General features: G+C 37.4%; 1 protein-coding gene across 2 annotated transcripts in view; it reads left to right on the forward strand.

Moving 5' to 3' along the window:
- Window positions 1-22,906, forward strand: part of UNC79 (unc-79 homolog, NALCN channel complex subunit) — a 99,599-nt gene that overhangs the window by 72,521 nt on the left and 4,172 nt on the right. For both annotated transcript variants that reach the window (XM_030452025.1, XM_008492518.2), the window contains 12 exons: window positions 771-883; window positions 970-1,055; window positions 2,004-2,177; window positions 3,447-3,515; window positions 4,115-4,225; window positions 8,116-8,220; window positions 13,559-13,636; window positions 16,024-16,113; window positions 16,760-16,935; window positions 18,416-18,602; window positions 20,012-20,209; window positions 22,208-22,285. In XM_030452025.1, the coding sequence (XP_030307885.1) occupies window positions 771-883; window positions 970-1,055; window positions 2,004-2,177; window positions 3,447-3,515; window positions 4,115-4,225; window positions 8,116-8,220; window positions 13,559-13,636; window positions 16,024-16,113; window positions 16,760-16,935; window positions 18,416-18,602; window positions 20,012-20,209; window positions 22,208-22,285 (1,465 nt within the window). The remainder of the gene's footprint in view (window positions 1-770; window positions 884-969; window positions 1,056-2,003; window positions 2,178-3,446; window positions 3,516-4,114; window positions 4,226-8,115; window positions 8,221-13,558; window positions 13,637-16,023; window positions 16,114-16,759; window positions 16,936-18,415; window positions 18,603-20,011; window positions 20,210-22,207; window positions 22,286-22,906) is intronic.

Raw genomic sequence — 22,906 nt, forward strand, 5'->3', positions numbered from 1 at the left:
ATCCATACTGGTATGAATTGAACTTGAAAAAACTCAAATTCAGGCATAATTTAAAGATGCCTTTTGAGTTCCACAATTTCAGTGCAGCTTTTCTGGCTTGTTCTTTGTTCAGTATTTGTCTTGATAAAATACCTCCATACATTCAATCAAGTGAATCATCCTTGGCCATGGAGAACCCCTGGTAGTGATGGCTCATTATGTAAATGACACGCTGAATAGGATAAATTCATTTTGAGAAGCTGTAAAAAAAAAGTTAAGATGGGCATTTTGAAGGTAATGGATAATAAACCATCTTTTTTTAATTAAACCATTCATTTTAGGAGTGATTAGAAAGTACTTAATCTCTTGAAGAAAACTGCCAGAGGCAAATTAATAGCATAATGTGTGTTTACGTGTTCATGAGTTTTATGGTAAAACCAAGAACCTCAACCTGTATTACTGAAATATACAAGGTGAGAAGAGAATTATGTTTCACATTCAGATGACTCACAAATAAAACTCCGTGGAGAATCAGAAAACCCCAGCTGTTTATTGAGACTTAAATTCCCTAGGTTTGTGTACATAATGTTTTCAGCTCTGCATAGTTGAGCTGAAGTCATAAAATCAACATGCTGCACTACTTTTTGGGGATTAGAACAGTTCTGCTTTTGACTGTCTCTCTCATAACTGAACATTTCCATAACTAAAAAGAACCAGCTCATCTTCTTCTCCCAGCTTTGAGGAGTGTTTCATATGCAATTTCTTCTTCCTTTTGCTTCCCTTTGTTTCAGCATGATGATCCCTGGAAACGCTGCAGGTGTGGCCAAGCAGTTCCTCCGCTGTGTGTTCCATCAGCTGGCTCCTAATGGCATCTTCCCCCAGCTCTTCCAGAGCAATATTAAAGGTAATGTAGAGTACCTGAGTGCATTTCTGACCCTTTTAGTTACCTCTGTATCTACAGCCAGTGCAAAAATGTCATTCAAATTTTAGATGGAACTTTTTTACGGACTTTGGCCACATCTCTTATGGACTTCAATGAGCTGAGTTCCATCGCCGCTGTGAGCCAGCTGTTAGAGGTATGTTGGCAATCAAGTCCATTAATGGTGCTGGTTTTATTAGTATTATCAGGCCTATTGGACCATTTATCCTCATTTATTAGTAATTCAAACTTGCATCACCAAAAGCAATGTGAATTTTTGTTTTTTTCTCTCTGGAAGCATGATTAGGTGGTCCTCAGCATTTTCTGTCTGGGTTTTTCTTCCACTGATAGTTTTGTTGTGGTTTGTTTGTTTGTGTGTGGTGTTTTTGTTGGGGTTTATTTGTTTGTTTGTTGTTTTTTTCCCCTCAGACCAACTCCCAGAGCTGTCCTACACATTGGTAGTATGGGCCATCCCTTCCCCAGCACTATTTCTAATTTTCAGGAACATTCTTCTTATATATCTCAGTTCTCACTGTCTCCTGTAACTGATGGCAATTTCTCTAAGTAGTCCAAAGATTCACTGCCTACCTTTCATGGACTGCTTTTTGTGCCCTTATTTCTATTGTGACTGTTATCCCCCCACAAGTTACTTGCATGGATTCTGCCCTTCCAAGAACATGGCTGTTGATTCATAGAAAGATTTTGACATCACTTTAAAACTGCTTATGTCTTTCCAGGCCTGAGCCTAGTATACAAGCCAAAAAAGCAAACACAGTCTCCAGAACATTAGTGAACATATCTTGTATAAAACTGTCCAAAGGAAAACATGGGCCCTTTTTTACTGCCATGCCAATCTAAGCAGCTTATGAGCTAGGACCTTGCTTTTAACATTCTGGCGAAAAATCTTTTACTCAGTACTTGATGAACTGAACTAGTCTTCATTTTCACACAGACAGTCCAAATTAACTGCATAACCTTTTAGCATTAACTTTAGAAAAGGTAAGCAGCATTTGATTCGAACAAATTAACATCAGCATTTCCAAATACTGTTTGAGACCTTATCTGCATGTGTACATTGGTTTACGGTTCTCGTTTTGTTTCCCAGGGACTAAACAACAAAAAGAATTTACCGGCAGGGGGTGCAATGCTACGCTGTTTGGAAAACATTGCTACCTTTATGGAAGCCTTGCCGATGGATTCACCCAGCAACCTCTGGACTACAATTAGTAATCAGTTTCAGACCTTCCTTACAAAACTCCCATGTTTTTTGCCACTTAAGGTATGATGTATGGATATCTGAAATGAGCTATACTGCCATTGGCCAGGATATTCCAAAACAGTGGAAAACCTGTAGATGAGAAATTAGAATGGGTTGTTGTGAATATTTTCTAAGAATACAACTGTTTCCAGAGGACTGGACTTATTGTATGACTGATCCATCCCTTTAATTTTCTGTAACAACTCTGACCTGAGTACTCTTAGCCTCGTTGTTGGCTTTTAACCTCTACTCTTTTTATGCCCTTATGTCTGAGCCTTGCATGTTTGCCTGACCAAGTTATAGTTCTGGCTGTAATCAGAATGTAATTACAGCAACTGAATCTAGAAGCTTTGGGCTCTGATCTCTGAGTATGTATGAGAACATACAGAGGGATCCCATGTCCTGGTGCGAACATTTCCAGATGTCTTTTCACTAAACACAGTAAAACTTTTCTGAGTCTTTCCAGTAAACATGGAATTCTGATGCCCTTATTCGGATTTTATTTCCTATGACACAAATGAGTCCAGTTGTAATTTCTTCTGTGCAAAACCACTGTTGCTCACTGTGAGTTGAGGGATGCAATATCTAACTTTGTGACTTATAACATTGTCTTTTAAATTGCATGTCACCACAAAATGACCTGAATGATATTAAATTCCTTGCCATTATTATGGAATAGTCAGGTCTTGAAACCTCTTTAGGTTCTGGTAAATTGAGCGGCTACCCTGTAGCACTTACTAAGCCAAACTGGTAATAACTATTCCCTTTGCATACTGCCTACCCCAATTGGCTGCATCTTGTCTAAATGAAATTAATAAAAATAAATTAGTTGGATCTTGATACTTCCAGCTGCTTATCTGCTATTCAAAGAGCATTTAGGTGGAGCGTTTACTCTGATTTCTTTTTTATTCATTGCTAACCTGCTCTTTTTTGTTGCTTGTTTTTTCCAATCCATTTTTATTAAAGTGGAAATATATTTCTAGGAAATTTTTCTCACAGAAGCCTTAAAGTTGACTTTTCTAGACTACCTCTTTCATGAAACTTTCTCATTTCAAGCCCCATGCTGTAATAGGTTAGGACTGAAGGGGTATGATTGTGTGTTTATGTATAAACCAGTGTAACCAAAGGGGTTGTACCCATCAGGGGTAATTTTTCAAACTTCACCTATAACTCATTCATAGCTGCTACCAGTAAAGGCCAGACATCTGCACAGAGAATTTACTAACTTTGCTGCTTTTTTTTTTTTTTTTTCCCCCCCCCTTCCTTTTCTGTCTCCAAATATGTTCACAGTGTTCTTTAGATTCTAGTTTAAGAATCATGATTTGCTTGTTGAAGATCCCTACCACTAGTGCCACCAGGGTAAGTTCCAAGAAGACGCAACTCTATTACCTCAGATTTAGCCAGCCTGTGCCATTATATGAATGTGTTCTTATCTATCCCCTAGCTAGAAAAGTATTATATATATGCATAAAATTGTGCATACTCATTGGAGAATGATAAGAGCTTTGGAATCTAGGTTACAGTAAAGTGTGGGTGGGATTACATTCTTGTGTGGGTGTGAATGTACATCTTCTTAAAGATTTGATGTTCTCTTTTTCTCCACTCTTTTTTCTTTGAAAAAGAAAAAAAAAGATAATAATGAAATTCCTTAGAAATTCTGCAGTACAGTTCCACTGCGGTCAGTGTGGTTTTCCTGCATAAACACTGTAGAATCTCTTATATCTCATAAGCACTGTGTCAGAGGTGAAGCAGTTTTCTAATTTTTTGCTTCTAATTTCCCATAGGAGCATGAAGGCAAATGCTGGATAGAATAGCTATTTGACCAGAACAGTACAAATACCATTAGGATAGCTTCTGAGCTAAAGATAATGCTGTTCCATTCAGGCATTTCAGAGTTGGAATGGCTTTTGTTTTGTAGAGCACGCAGTTACTTATTTCTCTTAAACATGTCATTGCAGAGTCTTCTGGAGCCTTTTTCCAAATTACTAAGCTTTGTGATTCAGAATGCTGTCTTCACTCTGGCCTACCTGGTGGAACTGTGTGGTTTGTGCTACCGAGCTTTCACTAAGGTAACAGTGAGACTATACCTGCCTTTAGGGACAGCTGAAAATGGGACAGACAAAGCCCTACTTCCCTGAAGTTTTCTGATTTTAAGTGAAGATGGAATCAGTACCAGGTTTCAGATGTGTCAACTTAGCTAATCAAGTAGCAATCATAGTTCACTGTCAATAATACTGAGTTTCACATGCACAGTATAGACACATCTGAAAGTAACCTGCTGAAAACATGGATCAGAAAAGTATTTTGGTGTGATTTTGTGACTTGGAATTTTTTTTCTCATGTAAAGATGGTATCTGGTATTGCATGAATTAAAGTATCTATACAGTCAGATCTTTTCTAGTGCACAAGTTTAGCAGCATACCTTAAGCAGTAGACACTTAAATATTCCTGGTAGTGCCTTTTGACAGCACAGCTGTGAGGGGAAGCAATAGAGATCAGCAAAGTGGAAGACATCAAGTTAAGAGCTTCCCAACTTATATCCTGTTTCATTCTGTATGAGTTATCTCACTTTGGTGTGCATGCATGGCTGTAAGCCATGAAAAAACAACATGAGTGCACCTTTAGAAAGCCTTGAAGAGTCCTGGATGAATGCTATGGTATACAAATAACACTCAGTTCATTTTTGTAGCTATAGGTGAGAAGCTGAACAACAACAACAAAATCTTCAAAACCTAATCAAACCTTTTACTAAGGCCTTATATGCTCTGTTGTAGAGATTAAGCTACTGAGCAAAATATTGCTTTGCTACTAAATGCATGGACTTCATCCTCAATACATTTGTCAAAAGAGTAATTAATCATCAGGAAACATTCAAGTAGCTACATTATTTTCTATATTTATAATGTACAACTGGAACAACACATTGTTTCACTCCTGGTTATCACTGGACAAACAGTGATGAAGAAGAAATAATAGAAGCAATGACACTCACAGGAAAACTGCAGTATAAGAAAATAAGCAAAACTTTTACCAGATGCAATGGTTTGAAACATTAAGTAGAAACTAACAGTATGTGTAATTACAGCAAGCAAGTAATTTTTGTCTTGTTTGAAAGAGAGGAGTTTATGAAAGAAAAACATCCTGAATACAGAAGAGAAACCAGCTTTTGGAAGTAATTTGAATTAGATCTATAGTTAAGGCTTTAGGCAAGGTGAAGTGAGAAAAATATTAACTTGAAGTCTAGCAGTGGGAAATATTTTTAAAAATATTAACTTAAAGTCTAGCCCCATTTGAAATGAACAACAAAAAACATTCATCTTGTATTTGTGATCTGATAAGACCAAATGCCTACTAAAGCATAAGAATAATAAGGCATTCAAGAAGCGTTTCACTCCTGTCATGCTCCACAGTTTTGGTCATTTCAAGTAATTTTGTTGAAACCCTGTTATTAAAAAAAAAAAGAAAACCAACAAAATCATGCTTTTCTTACATGCTTCCTGTTTCAATGTTCTATTAATATATTGAATACTTAATTGAACACAGGAAACTTGGATTATAGTGCTTGGTAAAATCTCCTTCATGATTTAGTTCAGTGCAACCTGGTGACCCAGAAATGGAATAATTAGTGAACGATCTGCAATTTATGACTTAATATGCTTAATTTAGTGGAACTCCACACCACATTATCTTTGTTATTTCTGGAAGCTTACCATAGTTTTGCATTAGAAATACCAAATTAATGGCTGCTTTTAGAAAAAAAAAAACAACAAATCAGTGGTGATGTCTGGGTTTCTCTACAGTGGAAATCACTGCAGCCAAGTAAGAGTGTTGTTTATGATAGAATGTCATGTAAAAGTAAAGCTCTAAGCTAGGGCTCTCCAACCTGAAAAATCAACAACTGGTGGGAATGTGAGAGAAATCTGTAAAGTCAGAAGTGACCCAGACAGGGATGAGTGATTTCATGCCTTTCCAATACAAGAACAAAGACATACTAAGTTTGTGGGAATGTGTGTCAGAACAAGTAAAGAGATGTGATTCTTCAACAGTGTGTGACTCTTTGATAAGTGCTGTAGGTGCTAAAAGTTGACATAGATCCAGGAGGTCAATGGACATATACATGGAAGAGGAATCCACAGAGAGTTATGAATTATACAGAAAATGCACTGAGCTTAGAAGTTTCCTGAGCTGAAAATAGTTGGTGGTTAGGAGAGTATGTGAGAATTGTACATGTTTACTTTGTTTTCATACTTGCTTTTGATCTCATTATGGCCTTGTTGGAGTGTAAGTTACTGAGGACATTTGTTCTGGTCTGACCTCTCCTGGATATTCTTCGTTTGTATTACTCTTATCAGAGCACAACTCATGCATGTGGAATGTGTGTTTTGAGTACCTCAGCTAATAGTTTCATAATACAGCTGAACTGATCAAGTGTTTGCTACTCCCATAAGGGAATGATCTTTTATTTTTATTAATTTTATTTTGGATTGCTAATTTTCTGCCAACTTAGCTGCCTAGAAAGAGGCAAGGACCACTGCAGTTTGGTGCCCATTCTATCAGCTAAATGTGTTATTTGTCTGCACACTCCATGTAACTGAAGATCAAACTAGGACCTTAAAGTAAGGTCTCTTGATTCACAGACTGGCACCATAATGTCCACAAAAGGCATAATTATGTTGTTTTGGCACCTTCTCCCTAATCAGGGGCTGATATTTAAAATCTTTTTTCATTAAAAGGTATGTGTGTGTTGTAGGAGGCATGCAGATGTAATGTGGTTACATCAGTTTTCTGAGAAGTAACACTTGTGACTGGCTGCTGAACCCAAAACTCACTCTCACTTCCAGCTATTTATCTCCTCCAATTCCTTCCCTTGCTCCTGTATACAGCTGGACGTGGCCTTCAAACTGACCCTAACTAGATAAACCTCACAAGACTTCCCTGAGGAAGAGGCAAACATTATCCCATTTTACAGATGTCACAGGGGAACTGAGGCCCTGAATGAATAAAACTCATTTAACTTAAGTGGTTGGGCAAGTGCATGAGAATTACAAGATAGAAGATACTAGACTTTAAATCTTAAGCACACTTTGGATAACCTCTATTAGGAAACATTATTCCATCTCTAATGGTTATTTGAAAGAGAGCTTAGTGTAAGTCTTGTGCTGATGAAAATTCTTGAGTTACTGTGGTCAGTCACAGGTTAGAGATTTGTTCCACGTTTTTATCTTATCATCTGGAGTCAGAGAATATCAAAATAGGATGTATAATAGGCTCATGTTATCTCTTACACGTCTTTGCTGTCTTAGCTCTACAACTCTATTCTTAGGCCTCTGTGTTCTAATTTCCATTGGCTAATTCCCCACTATGTTTTAAAATGTTTCTGTGGGGCAGCCACAGCCAAGAGAGTTTTTATTGTGTTAGTAGATAACTACTGGTAGTCCCATGAATGATAATAGATGTCCAGGCTGCCTTAGTGTAGGCACACTTAATTTTAAGGGGAATGACAACAAAAAAGAAAAGCATGGTAGAATGTGTAGACCATTTCTGACAGGTTTGATGAAAGAATAATGCTAAATACTATTGCCAGTTTTGTTCTCCTGTGTCAATCCTTACTGCTTCCCCTTTTCCTTTTATACGGAACTGCTTAGTGAAAGCTACATGGTGTGCCTGGGCTTTATAACTGTTTTATAAAATCTATCTATATTCCACATGTGAAATATTAAAATCTTGGATACAGTGCCTCATACAGTGCCAGCGGAGACTCACCCTCAATGATGTCTATTCAAGTGAGTTCATAGAATTACATAAACGATGAATGATGTCTGCTTTTTTATAAGACAGGATAAACCACTACACGTTTGTGACTTTTATTCTCAAACTTAGATATAAAGTGTCTTTATGGTTTACTAGGGGGTGTCAGTGAATTTCAGGACATTCATAATTCTGTATTTTTCTGTTTTAGGAAAGGGACAAATTCTACTTGACACGTAGTGTCATATTGGAGTTGCTGCAGGCACTTAAGTTGAAGTCACCCTTACCAGACATGAATCTGCTGCTATTGGTACAGGTACAGGAGATTCTTGTGCAATTCTCCTTTCTTCGCCAAAATTCAGATCTGGGGAAGGGAAAGCAAGTACAATGTGACTGCATAAAGTACCAGCAATGTCAGAGGAAGCAAGAATTCTTGGCATCAAAAGCCAGTTACATTTGTAACCTTAGGGGCCTAACTTAGATTCCCACACTAAAATCTGAAAAAAAAAATTTGGGATTTCACATTTCCCAGGATGATAATGACCTGCTGATATACTGAGGATCATAGAATACATCTTGACTTGGAAAAGACCCATAAGAACTGAGTCCATTGAGCTTCACACCATGGAATGGAACACAGCTGCTTTAAAACCAGTGAGCAGTTTGTGTGGGAAGAGATGATGACCATGGGCCAGAACTCAGTTTCTGTCTATTCAGGCAGGCAGTAACCATGTCTGAAGGCCATGGTCTTTGACACGGAATTTTCTAGCAAAGAATACATTGATAATATTTCTGTTCCTTTCATTCTGTGGATTGGTGAGGTAGGAGATAAGCTAGTTTTTCATAGGGAAATCTGAGGAAATAAGATACTGACTTGTGAAAAATCTTTCTGTCTCCAAAATGCTAAGTGTGGCACTGTTTGGCATCACAAGCCTGTCCTGAAAAAACAATATACTTGAAAATCATAATTTTTAATCACAGATGGTGGGTTCTCATTGTTTACAATGAGCTATTATATGTGTTTAGTATCTTTAAATTATAATAGACAGCCTGACCATAAGGTTTGAGCAAGATTTGTATTAGGTAGATCATTGATAATGATCCTAGATGGCTCCATTCACCCTTTTCTCTCCCATTCAGGGGTCAAGGCTTCCTAAAGCTTACTACAGGCTCATTTTCTTCTGAGTAGTGGTACATTACTCATAGTAAATAAGTGCTTGCCAGTTGACTGAGAAATAATAATGACAAGTGAAATTACATAGTAGTTAGGATAACTCTGAAAACAATTATTATGCTATCAGTGTTAGGGGAAGAAATCTGGGGGGAGAAGAATAGCAGTTGTTTTTTTTCCTCTTGATTGTTAAGGGTTATATTTTCAAAATAATTTTAATTTTAAAAGCAGAAAATTGCCTTTTTTTTTTGGTTTGTTTTAAGACCAGACTATTTTGTTGCCAGCCAAGGCCACCAAATACCAACCACCAACCTCTTTCTATCCTATAGGTGGAGCTTGATATCACGTGCATTGGTGTTTGTTGGCTTGAACTGACTTTTCCTCTGTTACAGAATAAAGCAATTTCTCTGCATTGCTCCACTGTATATCTCAGCCCTATGGCTACACCAAAGGGTCCCATGGTCTAATCAATCCTGAATTCCTCATTTGAGAAAGCACACGTGTCCTATCAGTTTTGGCAGTGGGATTTACTTCACGCTGAGTTGCCTGATGGGCACAGTAAGCAAAACTGTCTCTTACATTATCTTTATCTCATAACAATAATATGATGATTTCCTGTGTTTTCCTTTTAGAATTGTTTCCATATAATCTATTAAACTTCAGGATGTATTCATACCATACACAACATCACCTTTTGTGGATATAAATCTTTGATGATGTCTTTCTTTCAGAGGCTGATGAAGTGATTAATATTTCTTGCTATCCAAAGCAGCCAGCTTCTGTTTTATCCAGTCAATGGTACAGAATAGGAGTTGTAATTAGACCATCTGCTGTAGATGCCTACTGGAGGCATGAGGACTACTTCTCCCATTGACTGTGCAAATTGGCAGCATGGTCTGAATCATTCAACACTTTCTTGAATGTAAATACCATAGTAACCACTGAGCCCATCCACTGTTACAGTTCAAGAAACCTGCTGGTAAAAGCGCGTTATGTATCTGATTATTTTAATTTTCTCTGGGGAACTGATCCACTTCTTCACCACACAAAGCCACTGCAATATTAATTCAAAGCATGTGGTTTTGAATTCATAAAGCTGTAGCTTTTTGTAGGGTTAACATGGCACCAAACTGAAATGATTTTAATTTCCAAGATGGTCATGTCCTCATGGACAGGTTGGATTCCATACAGATATACACAGAATACAGAGATTCAGTCTGGGCTGACTAACAAAGGAATGCCAGGAACATACATTTGACACCAACATTTGTCTAGATTACATGGTGCTATCAGTGTCACTGGTGCCATCAGTGCTAAGATGAGACTTAACTTTATAACACTTTACAAATAATGAGAATTTAAACCAATTACCCCAGTAATTGCATGGGTGTCCTGGATAAAGGATATAGAAAATCTGTCTCCTTCATTTGTCCTAGTAAATGAAAGCCATCAAGTGCATGCTGCTCTTTCATGGGTTTCCATAGGAACTGCATCTTCACCAAGCATTTTGCTTCACAGCACTTTTCTCCATTTCACATTTTGCCAGCACACATCTTCAGGATTTCCATTGACTTCAAATTATATTACTGTCTCATTAGGATTTGCTTGTTCAGTCAGTCTCTAAGTGTATCTGATCTGCTTTCTTTAGGTAATTCCTATTTTGGGCCAGTTAGTCAGTCCAGTTTATGTTTCTGTGAAGATCTGGTCTACTAATTACTGAATGGAAGGATTTAAAGTTGAATAAAATATGTTTAAAACAATATATATTTAAAAAACTCTGATCATGAATGGAGGTATAACGTAGATAGATATGGAATCTAGATAATTTATTACACTGAGCAGACATTCCCATTTAGACATTCTGCAGTTGTATCTCATCAGACAATGCTAGTGAGAGGCATGGAAAGTATTTTCCCATTTCTTATCTTTATGCTGTGGAGGGGGGTATTTTTCTTTCCTTTTCCAGGTGGCTGGCATTAAATCTCTTGACAGAGACATCTTTATGTATTTTAGTCTTCGTGGAGGGAGACAACCAAAATAACAGTGAACTGGACTGGAAGTGACAGCTTGGTTTCCCCGTCCTCTTTTGACTGCATTCCAACTTTAGGAAGGAACCTTAGAACTGGCAGTCTGGTAATGAGAAAGATAAACTAAACAAGGCCTAATTGTTCTTTAGAAATGGAGCAGAATTCATCATCTCTTTTTCACATGTTCGGGTATATCTGTTGTTTAACCCAAACTTCTCTGTGCAAAAGATACAGAAAGCTTACAGGAGACCAGCAGAGGTTGCTTTGTCTGTCACTAGTGTTGTCTGAAATAAATAACATTTGTCTTTGGCAGGGTTTTTTTGTTGACATATATGCTGAGTGCACTGAACTCACTGCTGGATGCTAAATACACTCAGCCAGATTCTTCAGGAAGTTATGGTCCTTTCTTTTTATTTTTTTTTCAACTGTAGTACAAGGGAACCTGAATCTATACAAAATGATTGACTAAGCAATCCTTTACACAAGAAAACAACAGATTTGTTGTCCATTGGACCCAGCGTCAGCAATGCTCTTTCTGAGATAAGAGTGCTTTAGGAGAAAATCTGTCATCTATGTGCATAAATCCATTAATGATACTTTTAAAAGAGTAGTGGAAAGTCATGGTTGCTGTTTGAACAGAGACTTGACTGTTTTTACTGGGTTGATACAGTGCATAACCCTGAGAGTTTCTTTTGCTTCTCATGTAATGTTTAGAGCTGTGGTAAAGAAGAGCTCAGGCCATCTCTCAACTGAAATCTGAGTTAGATTCTCGTTTTCTTCCATTTGGCTTATTCTGGTGCAAAATAAACTCTAGCGAGAAGAGTCAACTGAATCCAGGAATATGTCTGAGGATGCCTAGTTAAGTTATTAATCTTAGTTTGTCTTTCTGGTACTTATCCTTACAAACAGACTCTTAGTCAAGATATAAGTTGAGTAGTTTCCAAGGCTTGGTAGGCAGCCTGAGGTCATACTAAATCTGTCTTTGAAAGGTAAAACTCATGGATGTTTTAAGAGCAAATTCCAGGTTTGTAAAGGATAGTAAGGAATATTTTCAAGTAGAGTGGTCAGTCATTGAGGGTACCGATAGCACACATGAATCAGATAGTTCTGAAATATATTGTGTAGTCTATCTGTCTCAGTTTGCAAAGGATACCACAATATTCATTTTCAAGGAAGAAAATAAGGCTTAGAATTTAATTGACAATTCTGTCCTGTTCTTACTTAGAAAGTTACATTGCATCATTATGGACAGAAATTGCACCAGTGCAAATACAGTATTAGAACAACAAGTTTTAGGAACAAGCAGATAACCTGCAGTGTCAAATGCATTACTGAGGCTTATAAGGGATTAAATAACAGTATTAGTGGGTCTAGTGTATGAATGATGTTGACATCAGAGATTTTAGGTCAAGGTATTTGGAAATGAAAGGAAGCAAAAAGCTAAAAAAAAAAAGAGCATAAAGAAAAAAAAAAGAAAGCAGGGATAATAAATGCATAAGAAAATCAAGGATGTTCCACTGTAACAGAATGATACTGACACTCCCTCAGAAACAGCTTATGTATTTGTAGTATTGTGGCCTGTATTATGCAGAAGTTATACCACCACCCCCTAGCTGTATGTTTGCAACTTTGAAACTGTGTAACTCCTCATTGTAGAATATCTGTGAAAGTGTCATAATATCTCAGTGATGAACATGGCCTACTGCCTTATTATCCTCTTTCATGGGTACGAGGGAGGGAAAATGGATATATGCAAGAATAGCAAAGTTATATTGTATTTTTTCTCTCATAAAGTCTTATTTATTATATAGCCTTCAAATAGCTCCTGCACAGCATATATTAAAACAGGAAAAAGGGCCTCAAATTCTGCCAGGGGAGCTTTATTTTGGATATGGTTGCCCAGAGAAGTTGTGGATAGGAGTGCTGAAGGCCAGGTTGGATGGAGCTTTGAGCAAACTGGCTTGGTAGTTGGAAATAGATGGATATTTAAGGTCCCTTCCAACACAACCCATTCTGTGATTCTAAGTTTCTATGGTATTAGGAAAAATTTCTTCAATGGAAGGGTTATCAAGCGTTGGAACAGGCTACCAAGGGAAGTTGTTGAGTAACCATCCCTGGAGGTGCTTAGGGACATGGTTCAGTGGTGTACTTGACAGTGCTAGGTTAACAGTTGGACTTGATGATCTTAAAGGTCTTTTCCAAACAAAACAATTCTGTGATCCTATGTGTTAATTAAGCACATTAAAGTCAGAATTTTTTCTTTTAATTAAGAGTAGCTCATGGGTAGTGGTGAGTTAACTAGGTTGTTTATAAAGAAATAGAGCTCTAAATGCAAATTGCCATGAGTCAAAGCAAGAACACATCTGAACTGATATTTAAAAAGTAATGAATAACTTATCATATTCAGGTTCCTTCAAGAATAATTGAAAAGTAACTTGTCTTTAATTTCTCCCTAGTTTGTTTGTGCAGATGCTGGAACAAAACTAGCTGAGTCTACAATCTTGCATAAACAGATGATTGCTTCTATGCCTGGAGTAAGTACTGAATCAAACTCTGTCTTTAGTTTTGGCTTTAAAAAAAATGTCTTATTCAGCTTATTTTGCTTCTTTTTAATTTTTTTTTAATTTCTCTTCTGGTTGGCAAAGTGTATTGCAGGCAGAGGTTGAGATGCTTCTTTCTTTTCATTAACATTGGAAAAGTTCTGAACTTGATATTGCTTCCCTTACTCTTATTGAAAATCTTCAGTCAGGTGACTGACTTTAGCTGGAGCCTGTGCTCCACAAGAGCTGTGGGAAACAGACCAACTGAATGCCTCAGAAAATGGCAGCAAGGCAGAAAGCTACAAACCACCCCCTCCATTCTGACCAGAGGTTCTCTCATTTAAAGAAGGAAGTTAATGATTTTTTTCTGGTAATGAGTAAGGCATTCACCTCTATCCTGTTAATGAGTGTAGCTAAATTAGTACCCAAATGGATGAGGCTTAGTCAAGGTCTTCATAACCTGAGGAAAACTCATTTTCCTATTGCTTGTCTCTGTTAGGTTCAGCTGTGACCTACTAGGATGTTGTATATATTCTGAATTCTTTTATTTTTTTTATTTAATGGAAGTCTTTAATAATGCCTTTCCTCTCAACAGAGTATTTTAATTTATACTTGGTTTAGATAGATAGACTGACATTGGTGTTACACGGTATGGTAGCAAAGTGATCATTTCAGAAGAAATCATAGGGGATCAAGTTGCTGCTTGGATGAGACAATAGATGGTTGGAGAGAAGTCTCTTGCAACAGAGCATTATTATTCAGAGCTCTGAGATTAGTATCTTTTATAATTCTATTACTGAATGTTTTAGAACCCCCGTGGAATACTTAGTCCACATGAAATGGATGGAGGATTCGCTGACGGGGCTGCCAGTGACCTTTACGGTTTGTTATTCTGTCAAGGGAACTGACAGGCCTAGCATCTGAAAAGCCGAAAGGTGGTACAGTTAAATATCATGTGGATTGATATTATCAAAGAAAAAAATGAGAAGTGCCCAGGTCTGTTTCTTAAAAATAGAATGCCAGCAGGTTTTCAAATTTCAGCCACAAACCCTACATTGATCAAAAGTAAATCTGGTTCATTTTTATACTTAGGTATGGTAATCAGTTACTGTGCTTCAAAATGTAGATAGTCAAATAGAGGCGAAACTAGTTTGTCCCTGTAAACTTCACTGCAATGTTTTGCCCTGCGCCTGTGACTTTGTGTACACTATTCCTTGGTGACTTTAGAAAGATACCTAATTGGATAGTTTCATCATATAGCCTCAAAAGTTAAGCATTGCTTTTACTTGGCCCCTAAGAATGAGGTATTCATAGCTCCCTTGAATTCAGCTAGCATTATCTTCACATCCAAAACACTCAGAAATTTACACAGAAACCGAAATTTATGATACATAGTGGGTCAGTCATATCACCTTCTGCAACTTGCTGTCCAAGGTCCTCTGGTCTGTTGGAAGACTTTCTGACAACTTTGTTCTGTTGACTGCTTTGCACATCTTGAGTGCATCTTGTGCTATCTGAAAGCCAAATTCACATTTCTCACTGTAGTCTAGTAAAAGGGTTATGAAAATTTGTACTATGACCCATGTTGGGTCCTTTTTTTTTTTTTTCCCTTTGAAGTTGTTCTTGCCCTGCACTGGTTGCTTTTGAATGCTTAGACCTTTATGGTCAAATTGGACCAGCTCATGAAGGATTGTGTTTATCCCTTAGAGCTCTTGCATCCCCTTTTGAAAATTGCGACTAGTTTAAGTACCATTAGAAAGCTGTATTTTGAGCTATTTTGCCACAGGAATGTCCCAGAAACCTTTGTTAGTTTAAAAACAAGGGAAAAAAGGTCATTTCAGTGGTGTTCATTTCAGTGATATTTGCACATGAAATACATGAAGCCAGCTATTTAAATTGTCTTTCTGTCATGATTAATGTGAACGTAGGGGCATCTGTGCCTATGATTGAAATTTTTTCTGGGATTGTAGCCGATTGGTTACACTTGCAAAAATGTTCAGCTGCTTGAAGAATCAATTTGTTAAACTCTTATTAACTTTTTTAGACTTTGATTTTTGGCCACTGGAAATTTCAGGATGACATGGCAATGGTATTATTGAAAGTTGGTCTTTTATTGCTGTCACAGATGAAGAATATTTTATGAAGCATGGAGAAGCTGCAATGACTGGGCAGACTTTCTAGACTAGAATCAGAAAGAGAATGTATTACAGTGAGAATAAGAACATCAAAAATTCCTATGCCTAATTAAAGAAATTCCTGAAATTCCTCTAACTAAAAAAGTAAAATAAAGATTGTGAGACAAATTGTGTTCTGGTGAAGCAAAGACAAAAACGAGCATATTCAAAACTTGATACTTAAAAATATTTCTTTTATTGTTCTAGTGTGGAACAGCAGCAATGGAATGCATGAGGCAATATGTTGGGGAAGTGCTGGATTTCATTGCAGATATGCATACATTAACCAAATTAAAGGTTGGTTCTGGGCATCCATTGATACAAAATGTATGTGATTTCTCAAATAAAGACAAAATATTTTCTGGAATTAACCTGCCTGGAAGAAAGGGTTGAAAGTCTTTGAGGATGACTGGCAGGAGACAGGTTATTTTTTGGATTTGGTTTTGGTTTGGTTTTTCCCCAAATGTTAATACTACTATAGATTAGACACTTCTTGGGTATTAGTAAAAAGTAGTTTATAATGTGCTGACATAGAGGCTGATGTAAATATAGTGAGCTGAGAAAGTAGGATATTGAATTGTCTTTCCAGGAATAAATATTTTTCATCTTTTGTGGTAAAAGGTTTAGCCCTTTTATTTCCAGGGCTTAAAGGCATTTATAGCAGCTGAATGGTGCAACAGTCATGTCACCAGTGAATGAGTGATGGCTTATTTCTGTATGTAGAAATGGAATATTACACAGGGAAGGCATTTCCTGCCCAGATGCTACCTTGTTAAATGGTGTGGATGTTGGTTTGTACTTATCAACTGTTGAGTTTGCTGATATTAAAGGTTCCTACACATTTTGCATTCTGTAGCCATGGTTAGAGATCTTGAGATTTTAGAATAACTTAGTTCAAGTGAAATATTCTTTTTGGGTAGGAAATTAGATCTTTGCCTTGCAGAGTCACATGAAGACTTGTTCTCAACCACTGCATGAAGACACGTTTGGTGGACATCTGAAAGTTGGTTTAGCTCAGATTGCTGCCATGGAAATCACACGGGGAAACCACAGAGACAACAAAGCTGTGATCCGATATTTGCCTTGGCTTTATCATCCTCCTTCTGCAATGCAACAAGGGTGAGAATGCTTTTCCACTCAAAGAACTACTAAAACTAGTTAGAAATCTTCACAGAATTCTGTGTCTATTGCCAGATTTTGTAGATAAGACCTGCATTAGGCAATAGGGGCTGTGGAGCATTGAAACAACTGGTCAGCAGCTCCCTGGGTCCTTAACTGGGGACATCCTCAGGGCAATATTTAATGTACCTGCTAGAGGGACAGTGGAGGTAAATCCATTGGTTTGGCTGGAGCTGCCTTTAAAATTAACTCAATTCTTGATCTAGATAGTCAGTAGTCAGTGAAAAGCACACAGGTAATCTTTTCTAGAATTACAAAAAATACGCTGAGAATTAGAGAGAATACAAAGAAAATATCCTCTAAACTTCAGAAGTACTAATGAGAGAGAACTAAGCATAAACCTATTCATGTGGTAGCAATAACTTTATCTGGTTTAAGTGAAATGGGAGAAATTCTGCTTATCAAGACATGTTTTTCATCCCTTTTCACTGTGAGAAAACTTAATCTCCCATGTTTTGTATTCAAAAAGAAAGGAGATGTTATTGTCTCTTAAAAATTATTTAAATTTATTTTAATTAAATTTAAATTTAAATTTATTTTAAAATTTATTGACAACCCTATAGGTACTTATGAGGAAGAGCATCATATTGGATTCTGTTAAAGAAAAATAAAAAAATTTAATGTCTCTGGTGCTGTGAGTCCATCACAGTGCCATCAAATTGAAAACTAAAAACAGTAGTAAGATTGGTATATTAAGTAGTAATTTATTGATTGAAAAACAATCTTTTTTTCTTCTGCTTATAAAAAAATTAGTATGCAATCTGAACTTGGTAGTATCTAGGGGACAGACAAGATAACATCAGAAAGCTGTCACTCGTTTTGAGATTAAGTAAGCACATTGCTCAACAATTAGACATTGCACTAGATGGTGGATGAATGCTTAAGTGCTGCAGCAAAGCATATTTTGAGCTGCACTCAAAAGAATGCAGTCCAAATGTCCAAGGAGAGGCCAAGGGAAAGAGAAATTAACAATTTTTTGCCAATGGAGAGGTGGAACACAGGGGAAATAAGGGATGGTGCTTGGGAGCTGACTGGAATGCAGCATTTCCTGCAGTCCCTCTTGTCATGTGTGTGCTGTCCAGAGTGGCTGGGAGGAGCATTTCCACTGGGACAACCCTTCCCATCTGATGATTTCTGAGTGAAAGATCATCAATTATGGAAGCAGTGAATCTGTGAATGTTTTAGCCTTTTATAGAGACTGTTTCTTAGACTCTCTGAAAATGTTCTGTTGGGCTTGTTAGTGGTATGTCAAGTCCTCTAAATTCTTTGTGGTTCTCATCTTCCCATAAACTATACCAATGATCTGTGCCTTCAGCACATTGAGTGTGAAACTGTGTCTGCAAAGTTTGCATAAGGAGAAATTTTTTTTGGGAAAACCAGAAAATTTAGCAGCGTTGTGAAATCTGCTCTTTCTTGACAGGCCCAAAGAGTTCATAGAATGTGTCTCCCATATTCGTTTGCTGTCGTGGCTACTACTGGGGTCTCTGACACACAATGTTGTCTGTCCAAATTCTCCATCAGCTTGCATGCCTATTCCACTGGATGCAGGTTCACAAATTGCTGACCACCTTATTGTTATTCTGATTGGGTTTCCAGAGCAATCAAAGGTAAGGGATCCTGTGTTTTGGGTGGAGACATGCTATAATATTTGCCTTATTATTGCAAATGCTTATCTATTTCTTCCTAAGAAAAAAGGAGGGATAAAACCTTATTAAAACCTGAGATCTAGAGAAAGAAATCTGTAGGTTTTTTTCTCCACAGCTGCCGCTTGGAAACTGGTGATGAAATGCAATTAAGGTTTGTGATTTAGCTTTACCAAAAATAGCATAGGAGTGAGGAAAGAAAAACTGCATTCCAAATTTAAGCTTTTAGCAATGACCATCTCTGTAGCAAATCCTTAGAAAGTTATTTATTCTAGTGGTATATTAGAATTAGAATTGGATAACCTATAATGTGGAGATGAAATTTAATAACACTGACAGTTCAAGCACAACTTGTCCAGAGCATCTGCAGAAAAAAAGAAGTTATTGCAAACCATTAGCCATTTTTTTCACAGTAGTTTAACAGAGGTATAGCAGCACTCTTTGACACCAACTAGTTTTTATTAGCAACAAAAGCAGAATTATCACACATTTGTCTTGCATGTGAAATCGCCTTCTCTTTCCCCTCACCTGGACTAGACACTGGTGCTTCCCATGCATTTCTTTGGCATTTTTCACTCTTTCAAAGACCTCTCTCTGGTTACCAAGCAACCATTGCAGTATTTGGTGCAGTCACAATGCCACAGAGCATGAGTCAGAGTTGCACTTGCAAACTGGGGAAATATCTCTGACCAGAAGTGTCTTTCTCATAATGAAGTGCTTACTGTCCAGCACTCCTGGAAGCTCAGACACTGTGACATACAACATGTTAGCAAGGAGCTATGCTAGACTGTGTAAAATGAATTCTGTGTTAGCTTTCCAAAACTTATTTTCCTTGACTGTGAGTAGTTCTGCCCCAGCAAAGTAGACATAGACAACAGGTTAACAACAACTTAACAGAACAGATGTAAGATGATGTATTTTGTAAGATGGCCTTTCTTTCAGGTGATCAGAATCTGAATGACTTAGCCCAGCAGCATCTTTAAAAAGATTTGTGCCAAAGCCTCCAGGCTTTCCATGGATTGCGTTGGAGTTATCTGTCAGAAATGTCTCAGGACCAGTCCTAAGTAGTTGTTCTGCAAAACTCATCTTCTCTGTGAAGGCACTGACCTTGATGTCATGCACTAAGATTGCATAGGAATGTGTGTTTGCAAATGCAGTTTCTAGTCTGTAAATATAAACATGTTTTTTAAATGTGGAGATGTTATCAAGGGTTCTTGACTTTTTAGTTCCTAATGGGAGGGAAACATGGGAAAGTTAGGAACAAGAGTGCACATTGAGATGCATGACAGAGAAGTGCTTTGATGAAAACTTCTGCACTGTATCCCAGTACACTCACTGAAATAAACATTTTTCTCTATTTTCTGTTTCTACAGACATCTGTTCTGCACATGTGTTCCCTATTCCATGCATTTATATTTGCTCAGCTCTGGACAGTATATTGTGAACAGACAGCAGTGGCTCCCACAGTCCAGAATCAGAATGAATTTAGCTTTACAGCAATCCTTACAGCCCTGGAGTTCTGGAGCCGAGTGACACCAAGCATCCTACAGCTAATGGCACATAACAAAGTGGTGAGTCAGGTGCTGTGTACAGATTTAATACAGATTAAACTTGGAGGGCTTGGCTTTGCTTCAGTGGAATACAACGGGCTGTAAATAATACCATGAAGCAACTTTGATGCTTTTGAGAGATTAAAGGGGAAGGTAATTAGTAGTGGCTTAACCTTGCAGTGGATCTCAAACAGGATGTAGCCAGGATCCACCTGAAATAGATTAGGAGCTCCCTTCATCAAGTCTCATTTTATAAATCTTCCAGCTCTTCACAGTGATCCTGTTGTTTCATCTGACCCTTCCTTACAGGACCAACTAAGTGTTTTAGAATAATTCTATCAATATCCATTTAAATATTTTACCATGTGATGGTGAAAAAAATACACAAATGCTGACACCTGATGACTCAACCTATTGGTTACTCATAAAAAATAAGTTGTATAAATATCTCTGGAGACATTTTTGAGTAATAACTTTGAAGGAGGTGTCTTTAGAAATAAGGTTTCTTCTGACAGGTGCTACCATGAGCACTGATGATTCTCTGTGCATGCAAACTTAGGGTTAAGAGCTTGTTTCTGATTGGCAAGATGAGTTGTTTTCCAATTCCCAGATGACTTGTCAGAACTTTTTAACTTTAACTGAGATGTTAAATAGTAGCTCTAGCTATGGAGAACCTGATAGTAGCTTTGAGACAAAGATTCTTTGTAAGTGCTCAAGCCAGGTGCTCTTAAGTTTTGGAGTTTTTATTGTTTTGTTTGCTTGTTTGTTTTTTCCTGTTTTAAATGGAGAGCTGTTACCTATATGGAAATTATTTCATATAACTCCCCTTTCCCCATGTGAAAACATCTTCCAGGCATGGAATGTATGGAATTTCAATTGTAATGGATGGGCTGCACTTGAACGTCTTTGAACCATTTACTATGCTCCTGTGTTTTTTCTGTGTCAGGCAAGGACCACCTGAAACTGTCTCTAAATGATACTTGAGCCCCTGGTATCTGTGGTTGGCAACCCACTGGTGGGAATAGCAGTTCAGAAGCTCTATTTGAATGAACAGGAAATGTGCATAACACTTGTAACTGGCCAGTGGTTTAGTCAGACACAAATGCTTCTTCTCAAGCCTTAGGACAAGATTATGTCCTGGAAGTCCCAAGTTCCAGTCGTTATTCTGAACATCTCTCATTATTTGGCCTTAATGCAAGTTATTAAGCCCTCTGCCTCAGGTATTGCTCTGTGAAATGTAGATAATCCGTGCCCATCTCAGAGGGGTATTGTGAGGTTAATTAGTGTTTGTAAAGTGCTTTGAAGATAAAAAGCACTACAGAAAAGCTAAGTTTCTTATTATTGAGGACATTTTATACATAGTTCAGACAGGCACTCTAAATACCCATGGCTAGCTCAGGATATTTGTCTTGTACTTATGAATTTACACAATACAAACCATAAAATACTGTCTTCTACCAAACATCTGATATTTGCATCTCTCATAATTCATAGTACAAAATGGAAGAATTATGAACTAACTGCCAGTTCAGAACAACAAATTGTCTTTTGACGGGGAAAAAAAAAAGAGTTTTGATGGGTATGTTAATGTTAGAAGATTCAGTAAATAAAAATATCAATTTCTGACACACTGATAGATGAGAACTACACAGCAAAGGCATGTAGAAGGTTTTATATGGTGTCTGAAAAGAACACAGCTGAAGGCAACTTCATTTGATGCGTGATATGAATTAGAATACGTCTAGCACTTTGAAATATTCAACAGATAGGTGTTACTGCATCAGGGGAAAACTGAATAAATAGAGAAGTTCCTGATATGCTCATGTAATATTTAATCTAATATGTCCGTGGCTTGTAAGTGCACATATAGTGATTCAGTGTAACTGCCAAGCAAATACAGGAAAAGTCTTTTTAGAGTCTGTTGGATTAGCTTTCAATGCATGCCAAACACTAGTTTATTTATGTTTTTTCTTTTTCTCTTTCTCTCTCTCTTTTTTTTTTTTTTTTTTTTCACCAAAGATGGTGGAAATGGTGTGCCTGCATGTGATTAGTTTAATGGAGGCTTTACAGGAATGCAACTCTACCATCTTTGTAAAGGTAGGCATTTTACACCATAAATGTTAATTAATGATTTTGCCTGTCTGTTGTTTCCCCTCTCACTCATAAAAAAAAAGGGGGGGAAAAAGCTGAGGGTGAATGCTGATGCAGAAATGAAACCGAGAAGATTGTAACAAAAAAATAAAATCTCTAGAATGAAGTAAGGACAGACCATAATCTCTAATCCGATTGCTCCTCATTTTAAAAAATGAACTTATGATCTGCTGCTGCTTTTCACTGTTGCAAAGGTTTTACTCCTGTAATAGGGTTGGCTCGTGTCTCTGACTCTGAGAACCTCTAGGCAGCTATGAAGAGTGGCCTCTAGGGCCAGATTCACATTTCAAATTAATACTTCCAGCAGCTTGCATTTGAGAGTATATTTCAATAATATGCTAAACCAGGTTAAAAGGATGTTGCTACTACAAAATCAAGCTCAAAATGTGTAATTCAGAGTTAGGGTTCTAAACTTTCGTGCTCAGTGGATGAGAGGTGGAGGAGAAGAACCAGGGTGACCAAATCCCCTTGGGCTTGAAGCAAAATCCTGCAGGAAAAAGATACATATGTAATAGTACTGTAGGTTTCACAGACCCAGGTTACTAATTTTTTTCAAAACTAACTAAT

Source organism: Calypte anna, chromosome 5A, assembly GCF_003957555.1.
Source record: "Calypte anna isolate BGI_N300 chromosome 5A, bCalAnn1_v1.p, whole genome shotgun sequence".
Lineage (NCBI taxonomy): Eukaryota > Metazoa > Chordata > Aves > Apodiformes > Trochilidae > Calypte > Calypte anna.